Below are 18856 nucleotides of genomic sequence, written 5' to 3' on the forward strand. Positions count from 1 at the left end.
AATTCACTTTTTAATGAACGCTCCATTATGTTGGAGGTAGAGTACAAGAAAAAAATACATCCAGGAATTCCCTCCTGGTACTCTCCCACAGTTCATTGAAGCCTGGAAGATGCTGAAACGAGATGCATGCTCGAACCAGCTCTGTAGACAACAGGTACATTCAAGGGATGCTGGGCTCTTCCGCCCCATTGCATAGCCACTGATCTTTCATTCCTTCAGACTGGGCCAGTTTCACCAGCTTATTCTGACTGCAGTCCTGATTAACTTGGATCTTGAGTCGTGTTAGAAATTCGATTTGGCTTTTAGCTTCGTCTAGATGTTGTGTCAGGATCTGAGTCATGTTCTTTAGATCTTCAAAGACCTTGTTAGTTTCCATACTTCTGAAATTCCCATTCCCGGTTGTCTAGAGGGCACACCTGTCTGGTCTTCAACCAGCGAGAAATACAGTGGAAGTGGAAAGCGTGATTACAAACACCCCAGGCAACTTTGCACTCCTCATTTGTGTTAGAGCCTTGGTTGGCCTGGCACTCAATACAAAGATCCATGATGTGATTGCGGCAGATAGCACAGTTGTCCACTACAATGTCCCAAGACCACAATGCCACAGAATTCCATTTCTTCACTTCAAAAGGTTTCTTGCTGACTCTGCTGTTCGTGCCACTCGGCATATCAACATCCATAGGCGTTGCCATTTTGGCAATAAAGCTTTGTTCGTATAAGTTTCCTGTATACAGATATTATTGTAAGCTACCCACAAAATATGAATGATTGTTCATTGAACAAGTCTCTTTTAAACAGAATCTCGTGTCATCAAATGTGACATCAGGGTACTCCATATAGGCATTTGCTGTTTATCATGAATTGCTACTGACGTAATAGAATGGCCCCCAATATTTATATATTTTATAATAATAAAAGTGAATAGGGATTGGATTGGGATGAAACCATGCCCAAATATGGCATAGATAACGCCATAGATGACATCATATAGTAGCCTCATGAAGGCATACACTGCCGTTTTGTTTTTATAGCATGGCTCTACATGCAGGAGGTGAGGCTAGAAGGTGTGTTGTGTGTCTGTTTGTTCGACTTGAGAGATAATCTCTCAAGTCTCTCAAGTCACTGGAACGATCAGTACCAACTTTATTTTCCTGGGAAGTACATTCGAGATGCATAGACCCTGTCAAACTATGCAAATGTAAACATTTTATTGGTGAGTGAATTATGGGAAGAATGTTGAAAAAAAGACGTCGGAACTGAGCCCAAACCCCATGTGTTCTACCAAACAAACTGAGAAACTTACAATGTACAATTAGTAAAACGAGATGGGGTCCAATAACATCATGGCTCCCCTGTGAGATTCACAAGGATGGGGTGACGGGTCACAACGTTGCATTAATGACATCGGAGTTGCTCAAATATGGAGTAGTGATGGTGGATCAGAGATTGTCAATTCACAAAATGTGAAACATATTCAGGGATTGATTTACTAAACAGGCCTAAGAATCTGGTGCTGATCAGTGTAAGGCCCAAACCAAACCACACCAATGATTCGCCATGCAACTCCTTGCAACCAAACGGTTGCGAGTAGTTGTAATGTTGCATGCAACCATTATCCCCAATGGCAGTTGCAAGGAGTTACATGGTGTGACATGTCTTCAAAACTGTTGTGTTGCAACTAGTTGCATTGGTGTGGTTTGGGCCTAATGGTTTGCCAGATTAGCTGTTGACGCACAGACACAAAAGGACATGCAGACGAGCACTGTTCTAGATGGCTCACCCCTTTTAGGTGCAACAACATAAAAAGGAAAAAGGTTTGCATTTGTTGCATTCTTGAAATAACCCATAGCTCCGGCCGACTCCTTTGTCCTCTTCCTCTCTAGTGTTTTGTCAGCTCATTGGATAGCCAGTCCAGTCCCTCATATATACCTTTGCCTTGGGTAGCACAGGTAGCCTGGATGTACCATGTTCTGTTGCGACAGCTCTGCAGGCCCAACCTGTATGATAGTTCATTCACTGGCATAGCATTAGGCAAGTCCTGTTTGTTAGCGAATACCAGCAGCACTGCCTGACTTAGGCCACCCTCTTGCAACAATCTGACCAGCTCCTCTGCAGACTCTTCTACTCTATCTCTGTCATTGCTGTCCACAACATAGATAAGACCATGCGTGTTCTGGAAGTACTGTCTCCAGAGAGGTCGGATTTTGGCCTGACCACCCACATCCCACACAGTGAAGCAGATGTTCTTGTACTCTACGGTCTCCACGTTAAAACCAATGGTTGGGATAGCCTTAATAATTTGTCCAAGCTTCATTTTGTAAAGGATGGTGGTTTTTCCAGCAGCATCCAAACCAAGCATAAGTATGCTCATCTGCTTCTTTCCAAAAAGCTTTAGGAACATGGATGAAATTATGAGCCCCATGATGTGAAATGATCCTGGGAAACCTCCTGCGCGTAGCACTTCTTCCTGTGCTCGGTGTCTCTTTTATACAGAGCTGCCCAGATCTTGCATCACCAAAAATGTTGTCAGCTTTGGAAACCATAGCAACCTGAAATCAACAAACATGGATGGGGTGACGGGTCACCCACCCTATGCCGCCATAGAAAGGTCTGGGACCACCAGCAGTCAAATTGGACTGTAAATCTGAGAGTGTAAACATGGAGCCAAATGGACCATTTGGGTCCATTAGTTAAATAAGCACTCAGGATTTTGCAGTGTAGTTTAGTTTGCCTATAACTCTTGAACTGTAGGTAATACAAATCAAAAGCTTTCCCCCTGCAGTGCCAAATTCATTTTTTTGTGCAATTTTGTATTTTCTTCAAAACACACTGTGCTGGCCTGGGCCGTGGCTCAGCGGTCCAGGCACCTTGGCTGGTAATCCAGTCTGGCAGTGTGCCGCGGGTTCGACTCCCGATCCCGACGGCCTTTACTGCATGTCATCCCCCCATCTCTCTCCCCATTTCCTGTCAGCCTACTGTCTGTCCCTAGTCTATAAAATAAAAGGTGAAAGCCACAAAAAAAACATTAAAAAAACAAAAAACAAAAAACACACTGTGCTAAAACTCACAAATCAGTACACTATTATCTCTGGGTATGTCATCTCATCACGTATAAGTCAGATTTTCCAGGTCCAATTCCAATTGGCTATGACTGCCTTCCAAAGTTTGGGGGCCCTTTGCTCCTTCCCTCCTTGCACACTTTTCATAGTTGTCTCCGCCAGGCTAAATGTGTGACCGAGACTACTGTTTTTGCCCCTGTCTAACAGCTAACCATCCGGCACAATTGGAATGATCGGCTAGCTGCACACTCCCTGGAGGCCAGAGCAGAACCTCTGCCCCAAACCTTTCACATCGGCATGTTAGCATCGATTTATGCAAAATATTCTTTGAGCTGTGAAGCCCCTCCAATGCACAGCTTTGTGTGTATGTCTGTCCGTTTGAGCACGGAATCGATTACTTTGATTGGCTGATGTATGATGACATACATACATCATCATCCCATCATATAAAAGGCACCACTCACTTCACACAAGTGTGATTTCTGAGCGGTGCCTCCGTTCCAATACACAGCTATGTGTGTCCCTGTCACCCTGTGTATGTATGTGTGTTAGTCTCTGTCCAAGCATGGACAGCTGAACACCAGTAGAGTACAGCACAGAGTAAAGTGGCACAGAGTACACTACAGTACGAGCCCTGGGCGCGTTACTGGGGGTCTGGATGTTCCATACGATAACTCATTTCTTCCAAAAATAATCTAAGTACAATAGAGCACAGTACACTACAATACAGTACAATACAGTATAAAAGCCTCTGACCCAATTTATTCCACATTTGCCTGTTTTAGCACCATCAAGAGGAAGAACATTTTTTTCATATAATCCTAGATTTTGTACACATTATATGTCTTGATGTAGTCCGATTTTTCATATGCCATCCAGATTGGCTACTGTAGTGTATATTAGCTTTCAAAGTTTGCAGGAGTGGTGCGTTTTTAACAAAATGCCTCAAATCTTGAACGTAGTGTCCCATTGCCGTGAAACTTTGCACACACATTCTACTAGGCCAAGGAAGAAATCGTTAGACTCATAGCATAACTGCCTAAGTCATATTTTGAAGGTTTTCAGGAAAGAAGAATTGACTTAGGCAAATAGGGGAACAAAATACTTACCTAGGGCTAATGAATAAAATCTAATTTAAGCAACCCTTTACACAGTAAAATCCTTAGTGTGCAAATCTAATAAAAATAAATTTGGTGTTTTACAGCATGGGGAGTGTAAAAAAAATCCTTGTAGTCCAGCAGCAAACAGGCTTCTTTTGTTTAAAGTGGGAAATTTGGTATATAGTTTTTTTATTGGCCTAAAATATTGTCTATAATATACATATACATTCATTAATCCACTTGCTGACCAGCTGTTTAATTATTTATAGGGGGATATATGTGATCACAACCTATGTGTGACAACAACCTATGTAAGGCAAGATTTTCAAAATGTCATTATGCTTTATGTAGCATGTGATATGTCAAACTAGGGGGGTTTCTTGATTCTGAATCCATTACAAGCATTAGTTTTTTTACAAAAATGAGCCCACATTCCGTGGGCTCACTGAGCTTACTGAAAATGTTCATTCATTCATCATTGTGTGTGCAGTCCAGAATTTATTTAAAGGTCCCTGCAGTACAGCAAACATTTGGTGCTTTGTCCTTTATGTCATTAATGTCAATCAAACATTCGTGCAGGCTCCGGACCACACAGCGAAAAGAACATCTCTGCATAGACTTTTTCCTCTAAAGCTACTGTATATTGTCGCTGACAGACAAAAATCTTGTATCTCCATATTTCGTTTTATTTTTTTTCTCGTATATTAATGCTTTACTATATCCTACAAGAGTGTAACACAAAACAGAGACAATAGCCAATTTAAATGCTTGTAGCTTCCCAAAAAACATTTTTTTTAGTTTTGGATATACATACAAGGTTTCCACCCGACAGCGACAAAAGATCTTATAAAAATCAAGTAAAGCAGTAAAACATTCTTCTATAGACAGCATCTTTCACAGTGACATAGTGCAATTCATTATAAAACAGGTCTTTAAAATCGCTCAGTAAAATAATAAAAAAAGATCACAAGTTAAGAAAATAAGTGTTATAGTGTGCTGATGGGGAAAAACAAAAACAACACAAACATCAACTCCGCGTCAGCTTGATTCTTTAGCAGTGCAATGAGAAGTCACATCTTCTCAAGCCATCCAGTTTGAGACTTTTTGAGGTCCATTTTACTTTGAGAAATCGCACACGTAGTCCATGGCCTTCTGAATACTGGGGAGAGAGAACATTTAATGTGAAGAATTAGTTTTCACAATGGCCAAAAAAGTAGAAACAATCACACTTGAGATGAAAGGCTATAAGAGGAACACATGGGGATGTATGATTTCGATTGCTGATTATAATAAAGTGACTAGAGCAAGTATATACGTTGTGCTTTTATATTAATTAAAATTAAAACTAAAAGGAAGGCAGTGACACATGCATTCATGCACACACAGACCTGTCAATGGAGTATCCTCCCTCACACAGGTTGACCAGAGCATAGAGGTGCCTCAGTGCATACTCATACTGAAACACAAGATTATAGCCCTATATATTAACATCACTTCATATTAATGTTCCATACAAGACGCCACAGTCAATTACAGTAATTTCAGCATAAAAGAAAAGTACAAATGATAGGAAGATAACTTGGATTTTCCACCTGTTGTATTGGGCTGATTTAAATGTCAGGAATTTACAGAGAGGGAATTTGTGTCATTTCATTCATTGATAAATACTATTTATTTAATCTGCACCGCACAGAAAAACAATATATATATGTGTCTTGGACAATAGTAGTTATATTGCACCCAGCCCTAAATGCAATGCTCTGCCTAGAGATAAAAAGAACACAAATTTATACTTTGCAGTTCAAGTACCACAGTGGAAATGAATATAGCATGAACATGCTACTTTGCAAACAGTAGATTGCAAAAGTCCACGGAACATGATTGAGATATGAGAATGTGAATGTTGTGCAAATTAAAAAATGTTGCTACTATACCTCCATTTTGTGCCAGTTGAAGCAGTTGTGCTTGTAGTAGGTGACTGCGGATTTGTAGCACTCATCCTGGGAGAGCTCCAGTCGGTCGTTGAGAAGCTTCTGAGCCTTGAGCTTATCGCCAGTCACCCTCGTCACCACTCTGTTCATAGTCTCTGCCAGCATCTCCCTCACCTAAACAAGATTAATTTCATATAGCAACTTAACAATGACAACTAATTGTGAAATGTTTTAGGCTTAGGCAAAAAATAAAAAGCAAGGCTTTTGCACACCTACAGGCACGTAGGAGAGGGTTAAGTGCCCGACGTAATGTGAAGCACCGAGGTTCGACCTCGGTCGATGTAAATGTGCTATACAAATAACATTTGATTTGATTTGATAAGATAATGAAAAAGAACAAACACCCGCACACTGTCTTCAAATGCAGTGAAACAAAACTTTAATAGGGAAACATAGCAATGTTTCGGCCTATGCGGCCTTCATCAGGCTATCTTTATGATAAATAAAGATAGCCTGATGAAGGCTGCGTGTCAAGCTGTCACCTCGCGTCTCGGAGGACAGTCAAGACACACACACACACACACACACACACACACACACACACACACACACACACACACACACACACACACACACACACACACACACACACACACACACACACACACACACACACACACACACACACACACACACACACACACACACACATTACCTTAAGGTGGGTGTTGATCTCCATAAGCAGCCCTCTTACAGTATTGATGTCGTTGGAGGCCATCATCTTCCTCTTGAGGATGGCCAGGGGCACATCAGGGCTGGGGATGATGTCAGTGTTCACCACCGGCTGCAAGGTCATTGGTTCAGCTGGCTGGGCACCTGCCAAGCTGTTACCCTGGAACTCCATCACTTTCATATGGGCAAGAGTCTACAAAGCAAGCACATGAACCACTTACACCCTATATACTAAGTTGACCAGGGTCCACCAGGGCCTGGTCATATTACAGGCTTTGCGTAGGAGGAAAAACATTTACATTACAGCAACAAATGTTACTACAAATGTTAAATTCAATTAAAGCACCATTTCCCTCACGATGAAATGGACAGATCGCTGATAGATTATATTGACCGCCGAACGCCGATTAATCGTCCATCATCCCAATCCTGACTGATACAGGACCAACACTTTAGACTTACAGTATATCAGAGTATTTTGGTGGCTGTTTAAAGGAAGTAAAAAAACAGAAATAAATTCCTCTTTTCATCAAAAAACCTTTTTTTCCTGACCTTGTTTCCAAACTGCTGGACGTGGCTGGTGTTGGTGTGGCTCTTCACAATCTTAAACTGCTTGATTAGGGTTTCCTTTGCCAGGTCCTCCTGTAAGCAAGTAGTGAAACACAAACCCATCAGAAAGTCAATCACTTGAACAGAAACATTCCTATTCTGGAGGAAACCTCTGCCCAAAATACACTATCTAAAAGTTCACGTATCGCGACACGCCACGTTATGAGCTTGTAGATCGGCAATGTATTTTCAGGAAAGGATTTGGTGTAGTGGGGGGGGGGGGGGGGGGGGGGGGGAAAGAGTTGACCGAGTACAGGTGAAGTTTACTACGTATAGAGGCTTTAAGTGGTTAAAATATTTGGGACATGCAACCATGGTGCATCAACCATTCAATCAGAATGTGTGCCTGTATTGCATTTCAATACTTCTTTACCTCATCACCTTCCCATGTCAAAATAATGTGCTATGAGAATATAATATTCAAAAACAACAGATTTTCAAGTGTTAAGACCAGTATAGCCAACACACAATGATATCATTGGAAGGTTTCAAAATCAAATGGCCCTTATTGAGTTTCATGTGTGTCAATATTATTCAATATGTGTAGTATCATCTGTTGTATTGGTGGGGGGTATTGGTATACACTGGACAAGTTGACGTACCACATCAGAGTCTTCCATCCATTTGATGCTGTACACATCTCCCAGGTAAGTGTCCCTCTCCTCATCATAGTAGCAAGCATAAGAAGATTCATGAGCATTGGCAGCAGTGGTAGCATACACTGTAAAAGGAGAGTAGGTGTTGCATTTTAGTTTTACATTTTATAGATTATGAATTTATTATGGTCATCGTATTTTCCGTTCGGTCATCTGCCTCGTTTGAAAAGAACTTTGGGTCAACTCTATTGTTTTCACATGTCTTATATAAATAAACGGGGACTGCACATAGATCCAAAGTCCTGTTAGTCCGAGGTTAGGCTTAGGGTTAGAAATAGGGACAGTCATTTGAACCTTGAACAATGAACCTTCTGACTAATGACACGGCACCTAAATAAACGTGAGGGGTGGGTGATTCAGTTAGTTTTTGACGCACATGCATTTCTAGGTTTTCTAAAAGAAAGTATAGCAGCAAGGAAGATACCTACAGTAGGTCAGCCAATATTGACTGTCAGTTGTTAAAGTTAGTATATACCAGATGATACTGGACAATAGTAGTTCAAAATACTGTAATTTCTTTGATTTTATTGGCACTGTACATACAGGCATTGCTGCCAGTTCTGTCATTCAATCATATTAACAGATGAGTCACTAATATACAGAAAAAAATCCTGTGTTCTATGGGTGGAGCACAAATGTCAATATTGGCAGATCATGTTCATTTAATTGTGGGAAGCCAAAATCATGATCAAGATTCAAATTTGAATACTTTTGCAGCCCTAGCACTGTTACATGACTGCAGTTGATTGTCTTATTGACTTCATCATCACCACATTTTGTTCTGTTCTGGGAAGTGATTGTGAGTAGGTGAAGTGCAACTCACCATCAACGTCAGCAGGCAGGCGGGTCATCATTGATCCAGACTCACATGCTTCAATGTAGAACACCATCTGTGCATGTGTGTGCAGGAGGAAAGGGATGGGTGAGGAAGAAATCAAGTTTGGTGAGGTGACGCCATCACCTTCCAGCAAGAACAATCATGTACTCCAGCAATCACCTGATTGGCTTGATCTAACTATGCCATCAGAATTGTAATAGGTCTAATGTTTAACCACTTAAGCCCCATTTAGAAATTAAATTATTTTGAACAAGATCTACAAGATCACAATGTTCACATTGTGACATGTTGTGAGGCTATTTTCTATATTTATTAAAAAAAAGAAGAAAAAAGGTTATAATGACATGCGCCGAATAAGCTTTCTCACCTTTTTGTACTTCTTGTTTTCATGCATGTAGTTTATGGTGTCCATGAAGTCTTTAACATGAAGCTGGGGAGAAAGAGCGAAAAGCCTCTTTAGAATTCAGTCAGGTCATTAATCACAATATCACATGATCACACACACAGGGCAGTCAGAAGTGACACCTCTGGAGCAGGTATCTTTGGTGTCTTGCTTAAGGAACCTTGACACATAGGATCTGTGCTAGGGCGGGAAATTTAACCGACTGAATCTTGCTCATGTAGGTTAATCAAATCATCATCATCATCATCATCATCATCATACTATAATTAACTGAATGTGTGTCTGTATCAGAAACACTGCCGTAGCTCCTCACTGCCTGCACTCCCACTTTTCACACAGGCATTGACCATAATAATATGGAGGTCTTAACGAAGCCCTTTTTTCAATTTAACAAATTATAAATTAATAATGAATGTATTAGTGAATTAAATGCGAAAACGCACCCAGGGCGCAGTACCCCTAGTGGCCACAAGGGGGAGGGGCAATATCTCACAACGGGTAAGAGCTAGTAATTAAAACTAAATACATGACGGGCGCCCACTGGCCAAGTGGTCAAGGCCATGCCACATATAGGCTTTTGACCTGACAGCGTGTTGCGTGTTCGAGTCCCGTTCATGACGACCTTTGCTGCATGTCTCTGCCCTTCTCTCCCTCTTTCCTGTCCATCTTCACTTGAAACTATCAATAAAGGCAGAAAAGCCAAAAAAAAACCAACCTAAATACATGTGAACATGTGACTCAATTACTTAACACTTCCTCAAATCTTGTCACAAGTTGTTAAAAGTGCAAACCAACTTGAAAACAACAGTATTTACATTGGTTTAGATTTATGTGTAAGAATTGGGTGATTCTATGTGTGGAAGACCACTGTCCAAAGCAGGAAGTAATAATATGAAAATGCTTACATCATCATTAGGGAAGGCCAGGATTCCAGGCGCACCATGATCAGTGAAATAAACAAACACATGATCGTTGGGGCCGCTGCCAAGAGAATGAAGCAATGGAAACAGTCAACGACCTGATAAACCAGTAAGGTTGATATTCTACACAAAATTCATTCAACCATTCCCTGAAATAGAAATTCTATCCACTTGAAATTCTAATGAAATTCAAATGAAACACTTTAAAGTTGGCTTCGTTTTCCTCCTCACTTACCTATTCAGGACTTTGCCAGAGCCTCCTTTAACATTTTGAGAGTCACCTTTCAGCACTGCCAGGAAGTTTTCAGGAGTCACAGCCTTTCAGGGCAACATTAACACAAACAAGAGAGATAAACCAAAAAACAAGGGAGTGCAGTTTTAAAATATTGAAATCTACCTACGAAAAATCGTTTTAATGTAGTACATGTGATTCTCATGCCATGTTATGGTCGGTCAATAGCTATGATTTGCACTTGTACCTACAGTATGTGCATGCACACTATTTGCATTGCAATGAATTACTCACATCCCCAGTGTAGTCTTTTGGAACTCCCTTGTACACATCTGTACCATTTGGCCTGTTGATTATGATCCCTGGTGTGGGGTTGCTGAAAATAAAAATATTATTCAAGTTTATCTAGGGAAGTGAAAGTCAGCTGACAAAGCATGAACACAATGACATTGCGAAAAGGTTGATTATTCACCAATCAGGTGACAGTGAAGAGAGTAAAGGAAATGTACAGCTAGCTATCTATTCACTTGTCATGTGCATATCGATAGTACGATGAACAACAAAAAATAGCAGATCTACAAGCTCACAATATTTGGACAGTTTTAAATGCCCCAAATAGGAATGCCAGGTGGAAAGTGATAGAATGCACTACAGTTAAAGCTTAAAAGCAACCCACCAAAAACACAAAAGTATAACCAGTAGTATTGACATATAGCAAGTATCGAAGTGGATATCAACATTTTATCATGTTATTCAGGACTTACATTATGTTAGGTTTGATATGATTCAATTTTGACTCACTGACCAAAATATTCAGTATAAATAAAAAACAAGGGAACCGCTGTTCCAGGAAATAAGCTACCTTATGGTGAAAATATGACCTCTTATCGTTATTGACTTAAATCTGACTTAAGCTCACAACAGATTGACAAATGTGCTAATATTTAACCTTAAGAAAGTTCAAACATGGATTCCACAAAAAAGACCAAGTGCATCAAAAAAAAGAAAACATTGGACCTGGAATATTCCAGGAATATTCTCTTTATTTAAACTGCAAGTAGATTTGAACAGTAAATAATACAGGAGAGCCCAGTCAAACATGATTGCTATTACATTATCACTGTACTAGCCCAAACTGAAGCCAACAGCACTGTCAATCACACATCATGTCCAGCTTCCCTGTCTTATCTTAAAATGAAAGTAGACCACACAGCGACTTGTTTCCTGGCTGTTGTCAACAGAGAGGGACATCTTTCCAAATGCTAAGGGCTGGGCAAATTACAGTATACAGACAAAATATATCAGGTGAGTAGTCATCAGAAATGCCTATACAATAACTATGTTTCTGGCTATTCTATTATTTGCCTTTTACCCGGTCAAGTAAGTTCCGAAAATTACATCCACGTTATTGTATTGCAGCCTTTAAAACCAGAAAATAGACACTTAGGCCTACTGTATGCCATACGATAAACAAAATCCAAGACAATAAATATAGTCTCCCCAAGATATTGGCCAATATTGATACATTGTCCAGCCCTAATGTATGAGTTGCTCAGTATGTGAGGTTGTGTTTGGGTTGTCCTTATACTGTACTGTGGAAATGTCCGCAACGTTCAAGCAATACAAGTGCCTGTATTATACATTTAGCATACTTTGAAGAAAGTTAGCGCAATTGATGTTTATAGATGTTAACACACCACTGTAGGTTAACACCACTGCCCAGCTGCTTAGTTTTGCCCTGAGCAACATAACTCCCATATGAAGTCTAGAAAGGATAGCGAAATTAGTTCCTTGTGACTCTAGTCAACTATAGCTCAATGGCCTCGTTTAAGGACCTTGCACAGCACACTGCTGCGTTTTTCATATTAGGTCCTTGTAGACGCTGGTGCGTTTTCCGGAAAAACAGATAAAACGGCACACCCAAAATTCCCTCCGATATTCGGGTCTGAAAACGCAGCAGTCTGTAAACACATTTAGTTTACGTTTTCTATTATTTTCACAGAAAATAATATTCTATTTTTTTTAATTATATATATATATATATATATATATATATATATATATATATATGCATGGTCTACTGCAACATGTCTGTAAGCAATTTCAACCATTTCAATTTTAGAAATCAACAAATGTTCTATGAATGCATGCAGCTTTGCACTCTCTATAAATCTTGTGAATCATGAGATTTGAGTTGCCATGAGTATCATCATGAGTTATGATGACATTGATGTCATGGACCTCAATGCAAGTGGATGTACTATGTACAAGTATGTACTATGTAGGCAACAGAGGACCTGTACAGAGAACTGAGAAACACCAAGAGCATGAGGATTTGTGAAGTACAAAGGAAAACTGAACTCACTCTTCATTGTTTCCCAGGTCGTCGTACATCATGACCACGATCTGCTCATCAGGAATGCCATTCTTATGAACGATCTGATAGGCATGGCAAGCGTCGGCCTGGGAGGGAGTCATGTCATTCATTATAATCAACTTCTGTGACTATTTCAGTTTTCTGTAACTGTAAATGGCACTTTAGGTGTGCCATACTTTCATATATTTGTCTGAGTACTGTTATTACATGTGCACAAGTATCACCTATTCATAGATATCAATACAGCAAATAAAATGTATATTGATTTCTATTAGAAAGGTTCTAAAGTTGTGATTTTTGAAGTAGTCTATAGCCTATATATTTATATCAACCTGAGGGAAACGACTCTTATGCACTGTTCTCACTTGATAATGTTAGCAAATATAAGATTTAGACTCTCGTAGATGTATTTGATCGATTCTGACATTTAAAGAATCAATAAAATACATCTACGAGAGTCTAAATCTTAGGCTATGATAAGGTGGCATTGTGGCTAGTTGCGTATGCCAAGTTCCACTTGATTTACCTGGTGCCTGTAGTTGTACCAGCCATTGGAGCCAGCTACAATCACCACCCAGTTCTTCCCCTTGTCGGTCTGCTGCGAGGGGAATGCAGCAGCCAGCCCCAGGCTCAGGCCCAGCAGGGCAACGATGGGACAAAACATTCCCTCTTGTAGTGTTGTTTCCTTATTACTGTATGTGGGTGACAACAACAAACTGACTGAACAAGTTCTCTCTTATAACAATTCACGGCAACATTTTCATATATTTCTGTGCCAAATTCCCACCGAGGTGACAGAGTTATGCATTTTAGCTTTTTTTGAGTTAACGGAATGACAATATAAACATTGTAAACGCACACAAAATCACAACCTAACTGCCCGATGTCACATGACACGGTGATGATACTCTTCTTTGGAAAGCTAACGTTAGCTCTAGTAGCAGTCAACCTCTAAAACCCTATATGCGGTGCGAGATAACCCTTAATAACAATGTAGTACCCAATACAATGAGAATATATTTCTAATTGTATTCACCTTCTGTTTTACGGAGTGTCTAGATGAAGCCGCTGCATCTATGTATATCCACTCACCGTCGTCCAATTGTCAATTTATATAGACGTGATGTCGGGAAACAGACTGGAGTTTACATGGGAAACCAATCCCGTCGCTGAGCGAGGACTGAGGCGGGACTTGTACACTGTAGGCTACTGTCCAATATTATGGTACTGTCATGTGATCAAGCAACCCACGCACTGTACTGTTAAAAACAATAATAACTAACTATTTTCAAGCACTGTGGTTCAAGGACCCCATAACTCAGAGTGTACAAATGGAAACAAAATGCCCGTTCCATTTGTACACTAGTCCTAAGGGAGAATCAATTCAAATGGCTGGAATTTGGCCTGAGATTGGCCTGAGATTTGTAGTCTGGAAGTGGAATCCACTTTGAGAACCACTTTTCTAGCAAGATATTCTGCTCAAGCTGTAAGAAATTTGGATGTATTTTAAACATATTATTCATTAAGATCCCAACATAAATTGGAATAATGTAGGCTAGAATATATATACACACACCATTGTCGCAGTGTTACACAATTCCTTATTGGTAGGTACAAAAAAACAAAACGAAAAAGTCATGTGCTTAACTAACCAGCACATCTTGTAAAATAATATGCTTTGTCACAAGATGAAGAGTTGCTTAATCAGCGAAACTCATAGAGCATGTCTAGGCAGAGCGGTAGTGTGGGCTGCTGATGTGAGTCACTCGAGCACTTTAAGTTTGATAGTTCACATACAGTGGTGGGAAGTAAACAAGAGGCCTGCATTTACTCAAGTACATTTCTTAAGTACAATTTTGTGGTACTTTACTTGACTACGGCATGTCATGTCAATTGTTCGATACATCTCAGAAGGCCAAACATTGTACTTTCTCCACTTTTAACACGTTCAAATTGTGACATTTTTGAGTAGGTCTACTTTTATTTTGGTACTGTAGGTATATTTCTATGTCAATACTTTTGTACTTTTACTCAAGTAATATTTTGAATACAGGACATTTCTACATTATGGTATGATGTATTTCTACATTATTGCCATTTACTATAGTAACAAATCCGAGTACTTCTTCCACCACTGATACAGTGCATACTGTATTGTAGAGGCCATGTTGTTGATGCACCACCACCATTCTCGTTTCTTCTTGAACATTTTTTTTAAAGGCATTTCTGCTTTAGTTGACAGCAACGTGGTGATTGAACCTAGTGACTACACCCGGCTTCTTCTTTCTCAAGTGGCTCGTTTCCTTTTAGCTAGCCTAAAATCATTTTGAAAAACAATAAAATGTATAAAACTGTCATAATTCCAGGCTCTTTAAAGATGTTTGCCATAATTCAAACAGTTTTATTTCTCTGTATAGAAAAGAATTAAGTTAAATTAAATAAGGGAACAGTCCATCAAAAAGGGGGGGGAAAAAAATCGGCATCTTGTTTTCAACCGATGGTCCTTATTGATACATTAACCTTTGTCCCATAAATGAAAAGAAACGGGTAACAAAGTGTAAATACCATGTTCACAGTAATAAATATTCAAAACAAAATCTTTTGTACATTGACATAATATATATATTCATATATATAGAATCATATACAGTAAAAAGTTATTTTCAAGTTTATCAAACAAAACAGTAAAAACTAAAATGGCTGAAAATTTTACAATGATTGCATTTTTTTCCATTCCCAAGGCATCAGTAACCAAGGCAACCATTCAGAGTCTGTAATAAATAAAGATGTGATATTATCTCAAGATTTTAGTGCATCGCTGTAAATAAAAAAAGAAATTATAGTGCAAGTTCTCTTTTTTCTCTTCTCCTCGCAACATAATCTTGCTAATTTCCAAACTAATCAAAGAGGAATGACAACAGCAACAACAAAAAAAAGTATGTTGAGTACAGCACCGGCAAAGTCTTTTCCAACATCAGCCTCTTCTAAATCACAAGTTCTTGTGTTGTCATGGCAGCAACATTTTTAAAATAAAATAAAAATATGTGTATGAAACCATGGCCATTACTCAATACCAGGCTTTTTTTGGCAAAGTATTTGGAGGCAAAACAAAACATAAAAAATTATATATTTCCATACATTCTGAACACTCATTTGACACACACACGCACACACACACATACACACAAAATGCATAGAAAATAATTACCAGTAGCTATAATTAACTTAATAGGGTTATTAATGGTCATGCAGCATTTCTGAGCGACGCAAAGCAAGGCAGATACTGTAAAATGCATGTCATAGTAAAGGATGTTGAATGAAAGTGTACTCTGCCTCCGCTTGCACTTCAATTCCCTGGCTTCCTGTTCCCCCTCAGCAATAAGGAACGGGGGAGGGGGAAGACTCCCGTTTTCCCTGTTTGTCCGCAGGCTCCTTGCGTTCTTGCGGAGAGCCAGGAAAGCTCTGACCTTGGTTTATTTTTTCCTCAAAAAAGGTGTGTAGGTTTGTGAGTGTTTGTGATGTGCCTGCTTGGCTCACACCTCTGCGCCCAATTCAATGACCCCAGTCTCGATGATGGGAACTAGCTTATCTTCCACCTGTACCAGCAGGATGGTCTTGTCGATATGGGACCGATTGGATGGGTCGCGGCTACAAGGCACCCACCGGTGAATCACCTGCCAAAAAGCACTAGTTGTAAATTTCAGATCATATTGGATTTGCATGGAGATGGCCATCTAATAAAAGCAAATATACAGAGCAAGCCTAAGGATGTAAAATACCAGTTGAAACCATGTTTAATGACTGGTGGTACAGTATGAGCTAAATAATTATTTTGAGGCTATGTTTTGTAAACACTGCAGGATAACAATTTAAAATTTGAAATGCAAGGACAATTACATAGAGGTTTACATCCGAAAAGTCAAACATTTCAAGAAATATATGGTACTGTATGTTTATGCACAGCTTATATATTAAAATTTGCATAAGGAGTTCCCAATGCAGTCTTACCTCATGTGTCATCATGGCATCAGGTGCAAACATTTCAGTCAGATCCATATATGGTTTACAAAAGGGGTCATGCACATATATGGGCATATACTGATGACGATCTCCATATATGGGCATAAAGGGACAAGCACCGACAGACACAGAGATCTCCATATGGGCATATTGGTTGGATTGCCGGTGCGATGTAGGTGTGAGGGCCACGTAGCGGCTTGAACCTCTAGTAGGCCTATAAATAGTCTGAAGTAAAAGAAAACACGCCCCTGGGTCACAGAAAGTGTTTTTCCCTTTCAAAATCCCATATGAGAACCATGTTCTAAAAATGAAAACAATTAGTCCAGCAACTACTCATATGGTTACAAAGCATCAACAGATATTGAAACGGTACAAAATATTATCCAAATAGTACGAAAATGAAAGACTGCAAATTGACTACAAATCTCATATCAGGCATTGAAATGACCCAACGACAACATCCCCCATTACATATATGGTAGCCTCGGAAACTGCTTGGTGCCAACAAACATAATCACATAGTCATGTTGTGTTCCATTGGATTTCTTCTTCATGTAGAAGAAGAAACGAGTGTTGGCAGTTCTCAGTTGTTTAATAAAACAAACTAAATAATAACAAATGTCACAAAATCCAAGGAATCTCTGGAATGTTTTGATGGAGCATGCTATGCTTCAGTGGCGACAGCGAATCACGTGATTTCCTACTGTAGTTTTCCAAAGCTACTTCTGGGTACCGCAGCAAAATTAATTAAATTCTCTCCAAACAAACAGACTATCAAATATAACAATCCAGAGCCGCCTCCCTGACAGAATCACTGGACCTTTTTTAAAATGTATCTTTGGAACACAGTTCTTATATTACGTGATTTATTAAAAAAAAGAAAAAGGGATTTTGAATGGGGAAAACACTTGGATTGACATCAGGACTTGCTGGCCTAATAACTTACATGTCCTTCCATGCCCTCTAGGGGGCTCCAGTCTCTCCAGCATGTGCGTCCTGCCCTCAGCCTCAACGATTCATCCGGCCACTGCAGCTCCTTCCTCTTGGACAGGTTGATGGTATCCAGCACCTGACTTACGTCCACAATCTAAGGGTGGAATCACATGACATATTTCTAATCAGGTCCAATGATTTAGAAAAATATAGTTTATTATGACATTCACAGGGAAGTATTATAAGAATCTGTTGTGTTTCTTTTATATCATCAAACTACTAAACCAGTGGTTCTCAAAGTGGGGTCTGAAATGACCCCCAGGGGTCATTTCAAGGGGTTCCAGAGGGTCCCTAGCGAAGTGATTGATAGTTAGGAGTCAAATGTAACTCTGAGAGTGCACAAATGGGACCAAACAGGTCCATTTGTTCAATCTCCGAATTATGTGGGTCCATTACCTTAATGCATACCTTGAAATTAAAAAGTTCGAGAACCACTAAATCAAACTCAATCCTCACAGAGAGCCAACAGAGATCCGTATAGAGTCCCGTTTCTCAGAAACAGCAACCCTCACACACCTGTACTCTGTAGGAGATGTCATCCCTGCGCACGGTGGAAATGGCAGGGTTGTGTTGGTGTGGGTGTAGGGGGTGGTGGTGATGGTGGTGGGCGTGCTGGCTTAGCGGGTCGGCCACCACGTTGCTGCACAATCCGTCGTTGCCCAGGAGGCCCACCAGCGTGTGGCGCTTACAGGGCGGGATGCTGTGACTGGAGAGGGAGGCGGACGGCCCCGCCGGGTCAGAAGTAGAGCCCAGACGGAGCTGCAGGGAGGTGGGCAGTGTGCGCAGGGACAGCTGGCTGGTGGAGGAGCGGCGGCAGGGCTCCAGGCCTGTGGCAGAGGTACGCAGGGAGGAGTGACGGCTGCTGCTGTAGCGATAGGACGACGACTGGCTGGCCACCGAGGCCCGGGCCGGGGAGTGGCGGACCAGACCGGACTGGACTGACTGGGAACTCTGACTGGTGCCTGGGAGACAGAGGATGGCAGGAG

The 18856-nt window shown here is 40.4% G+C and overlaps 4 protein-coding genes across 9 annotated transcripts in view; all 4 read right to left on the reverse strand.

The window, feature by feature from the left end:
- Positions 1–365: 365 nt before the first annotated feature.
- LOC306941807 (E3 ubiquitin-protein ligase RBX1-like) lies at positions 366–692 on the reverse strand (the record flags this gene model as incomplete). The annotated part of the gene is made up of 1 exon (XM_079527448.1): positions 366–692. One exon carries the CDS (start codon positions 690–692, stop codon positions 366–368), a length of 327 nt encoding a protein of 108 aa, XP_079383574.1.
- Positions 693–1516: 824 nt separating this feature from the next.
- Positions 1517–2433, reverse strand: LOC306941697 (ADP-ribosylation factor 4-like). The gene has a single exon (XM_079527307.1). It carries the CDS (start codon positions 2420–2422, stop codon positions 1880–1882), a length of 543 nt encoding a protein of 180 aa, XP_079383433.1. The 5' UTR covers positions 2423–2433; the 3' UTR covers positions 1517–1879.
- Positions 2434–5051: 2618 nt separating this feature from the next.
- lgmn (legumain) lies at positions 5052–14026 on the reverse strand. Its single transcript, XM_079527778.1, has 14 exons — positions 13894–14026; positions 13384–13549; positions 12846–12943; positions 10775–10856; positions 10484–10566; positions 10234–10309; positions 9293–9355; positions 8911–8977; positions 8034–8152; positions 7375–7464; positions 6806–7015; positions 6094–6264; positions 5548–5615; positions 5052–5318 (listed from the first exon to the last, which is right to left on the reverse strand). Exons 2-14 carry the CDS (start codon positions 13519–13521, stop codon positions 5276–5278), a joined length of 1308 nt encoding a protein of 435 aa, XP_079383904.1. The 5' UTR covers positions 13522–13549; positions 13894–14026; the 3' UTR covers positions 5052–5275.
- A 1217-nt stretch (positions 14027–15243) lies between these two features.
- Positions 15244–18856, reverse strand: part of pcnx1 (pecanex 1) — a 43725-nt gene continuing 40112 nt past the window's right edge. For all 6 annotated transcript variants that reach the window (XM_079527929.1, XM_079527928.1, XM_079527927.1 and 3 more), the window contains 3 exons: positions 18387–18832; positions 17824–17964; positions 15244–16531 (listed from right to left, as the gene is read on the reverse strand). In XM_079527929.1, coding sequence (XP_079384055.1) covers positions 16391–16531; positions 17824–17964; positions 18387–18832 — 728 coding nt within the window. In that variant the 3' untranslated portion in view covers positions 15244–16390. The remainder of the gene's footprint in view (positions 16532–17823; positions 17965–18386; positions 18833–18856) is intronic.

This window comes from Electrona antarctica (genome assembly GCF_951216825.1).
Source record: "Electrona antarctica genome assembly, chromosome: 18".
Lineage (NCBI taxonomy): Eukaryota > Metazoa > Chordata > Actinopteri > Myctophiformes > Myctophidae > Electrona > Electrona antarctica.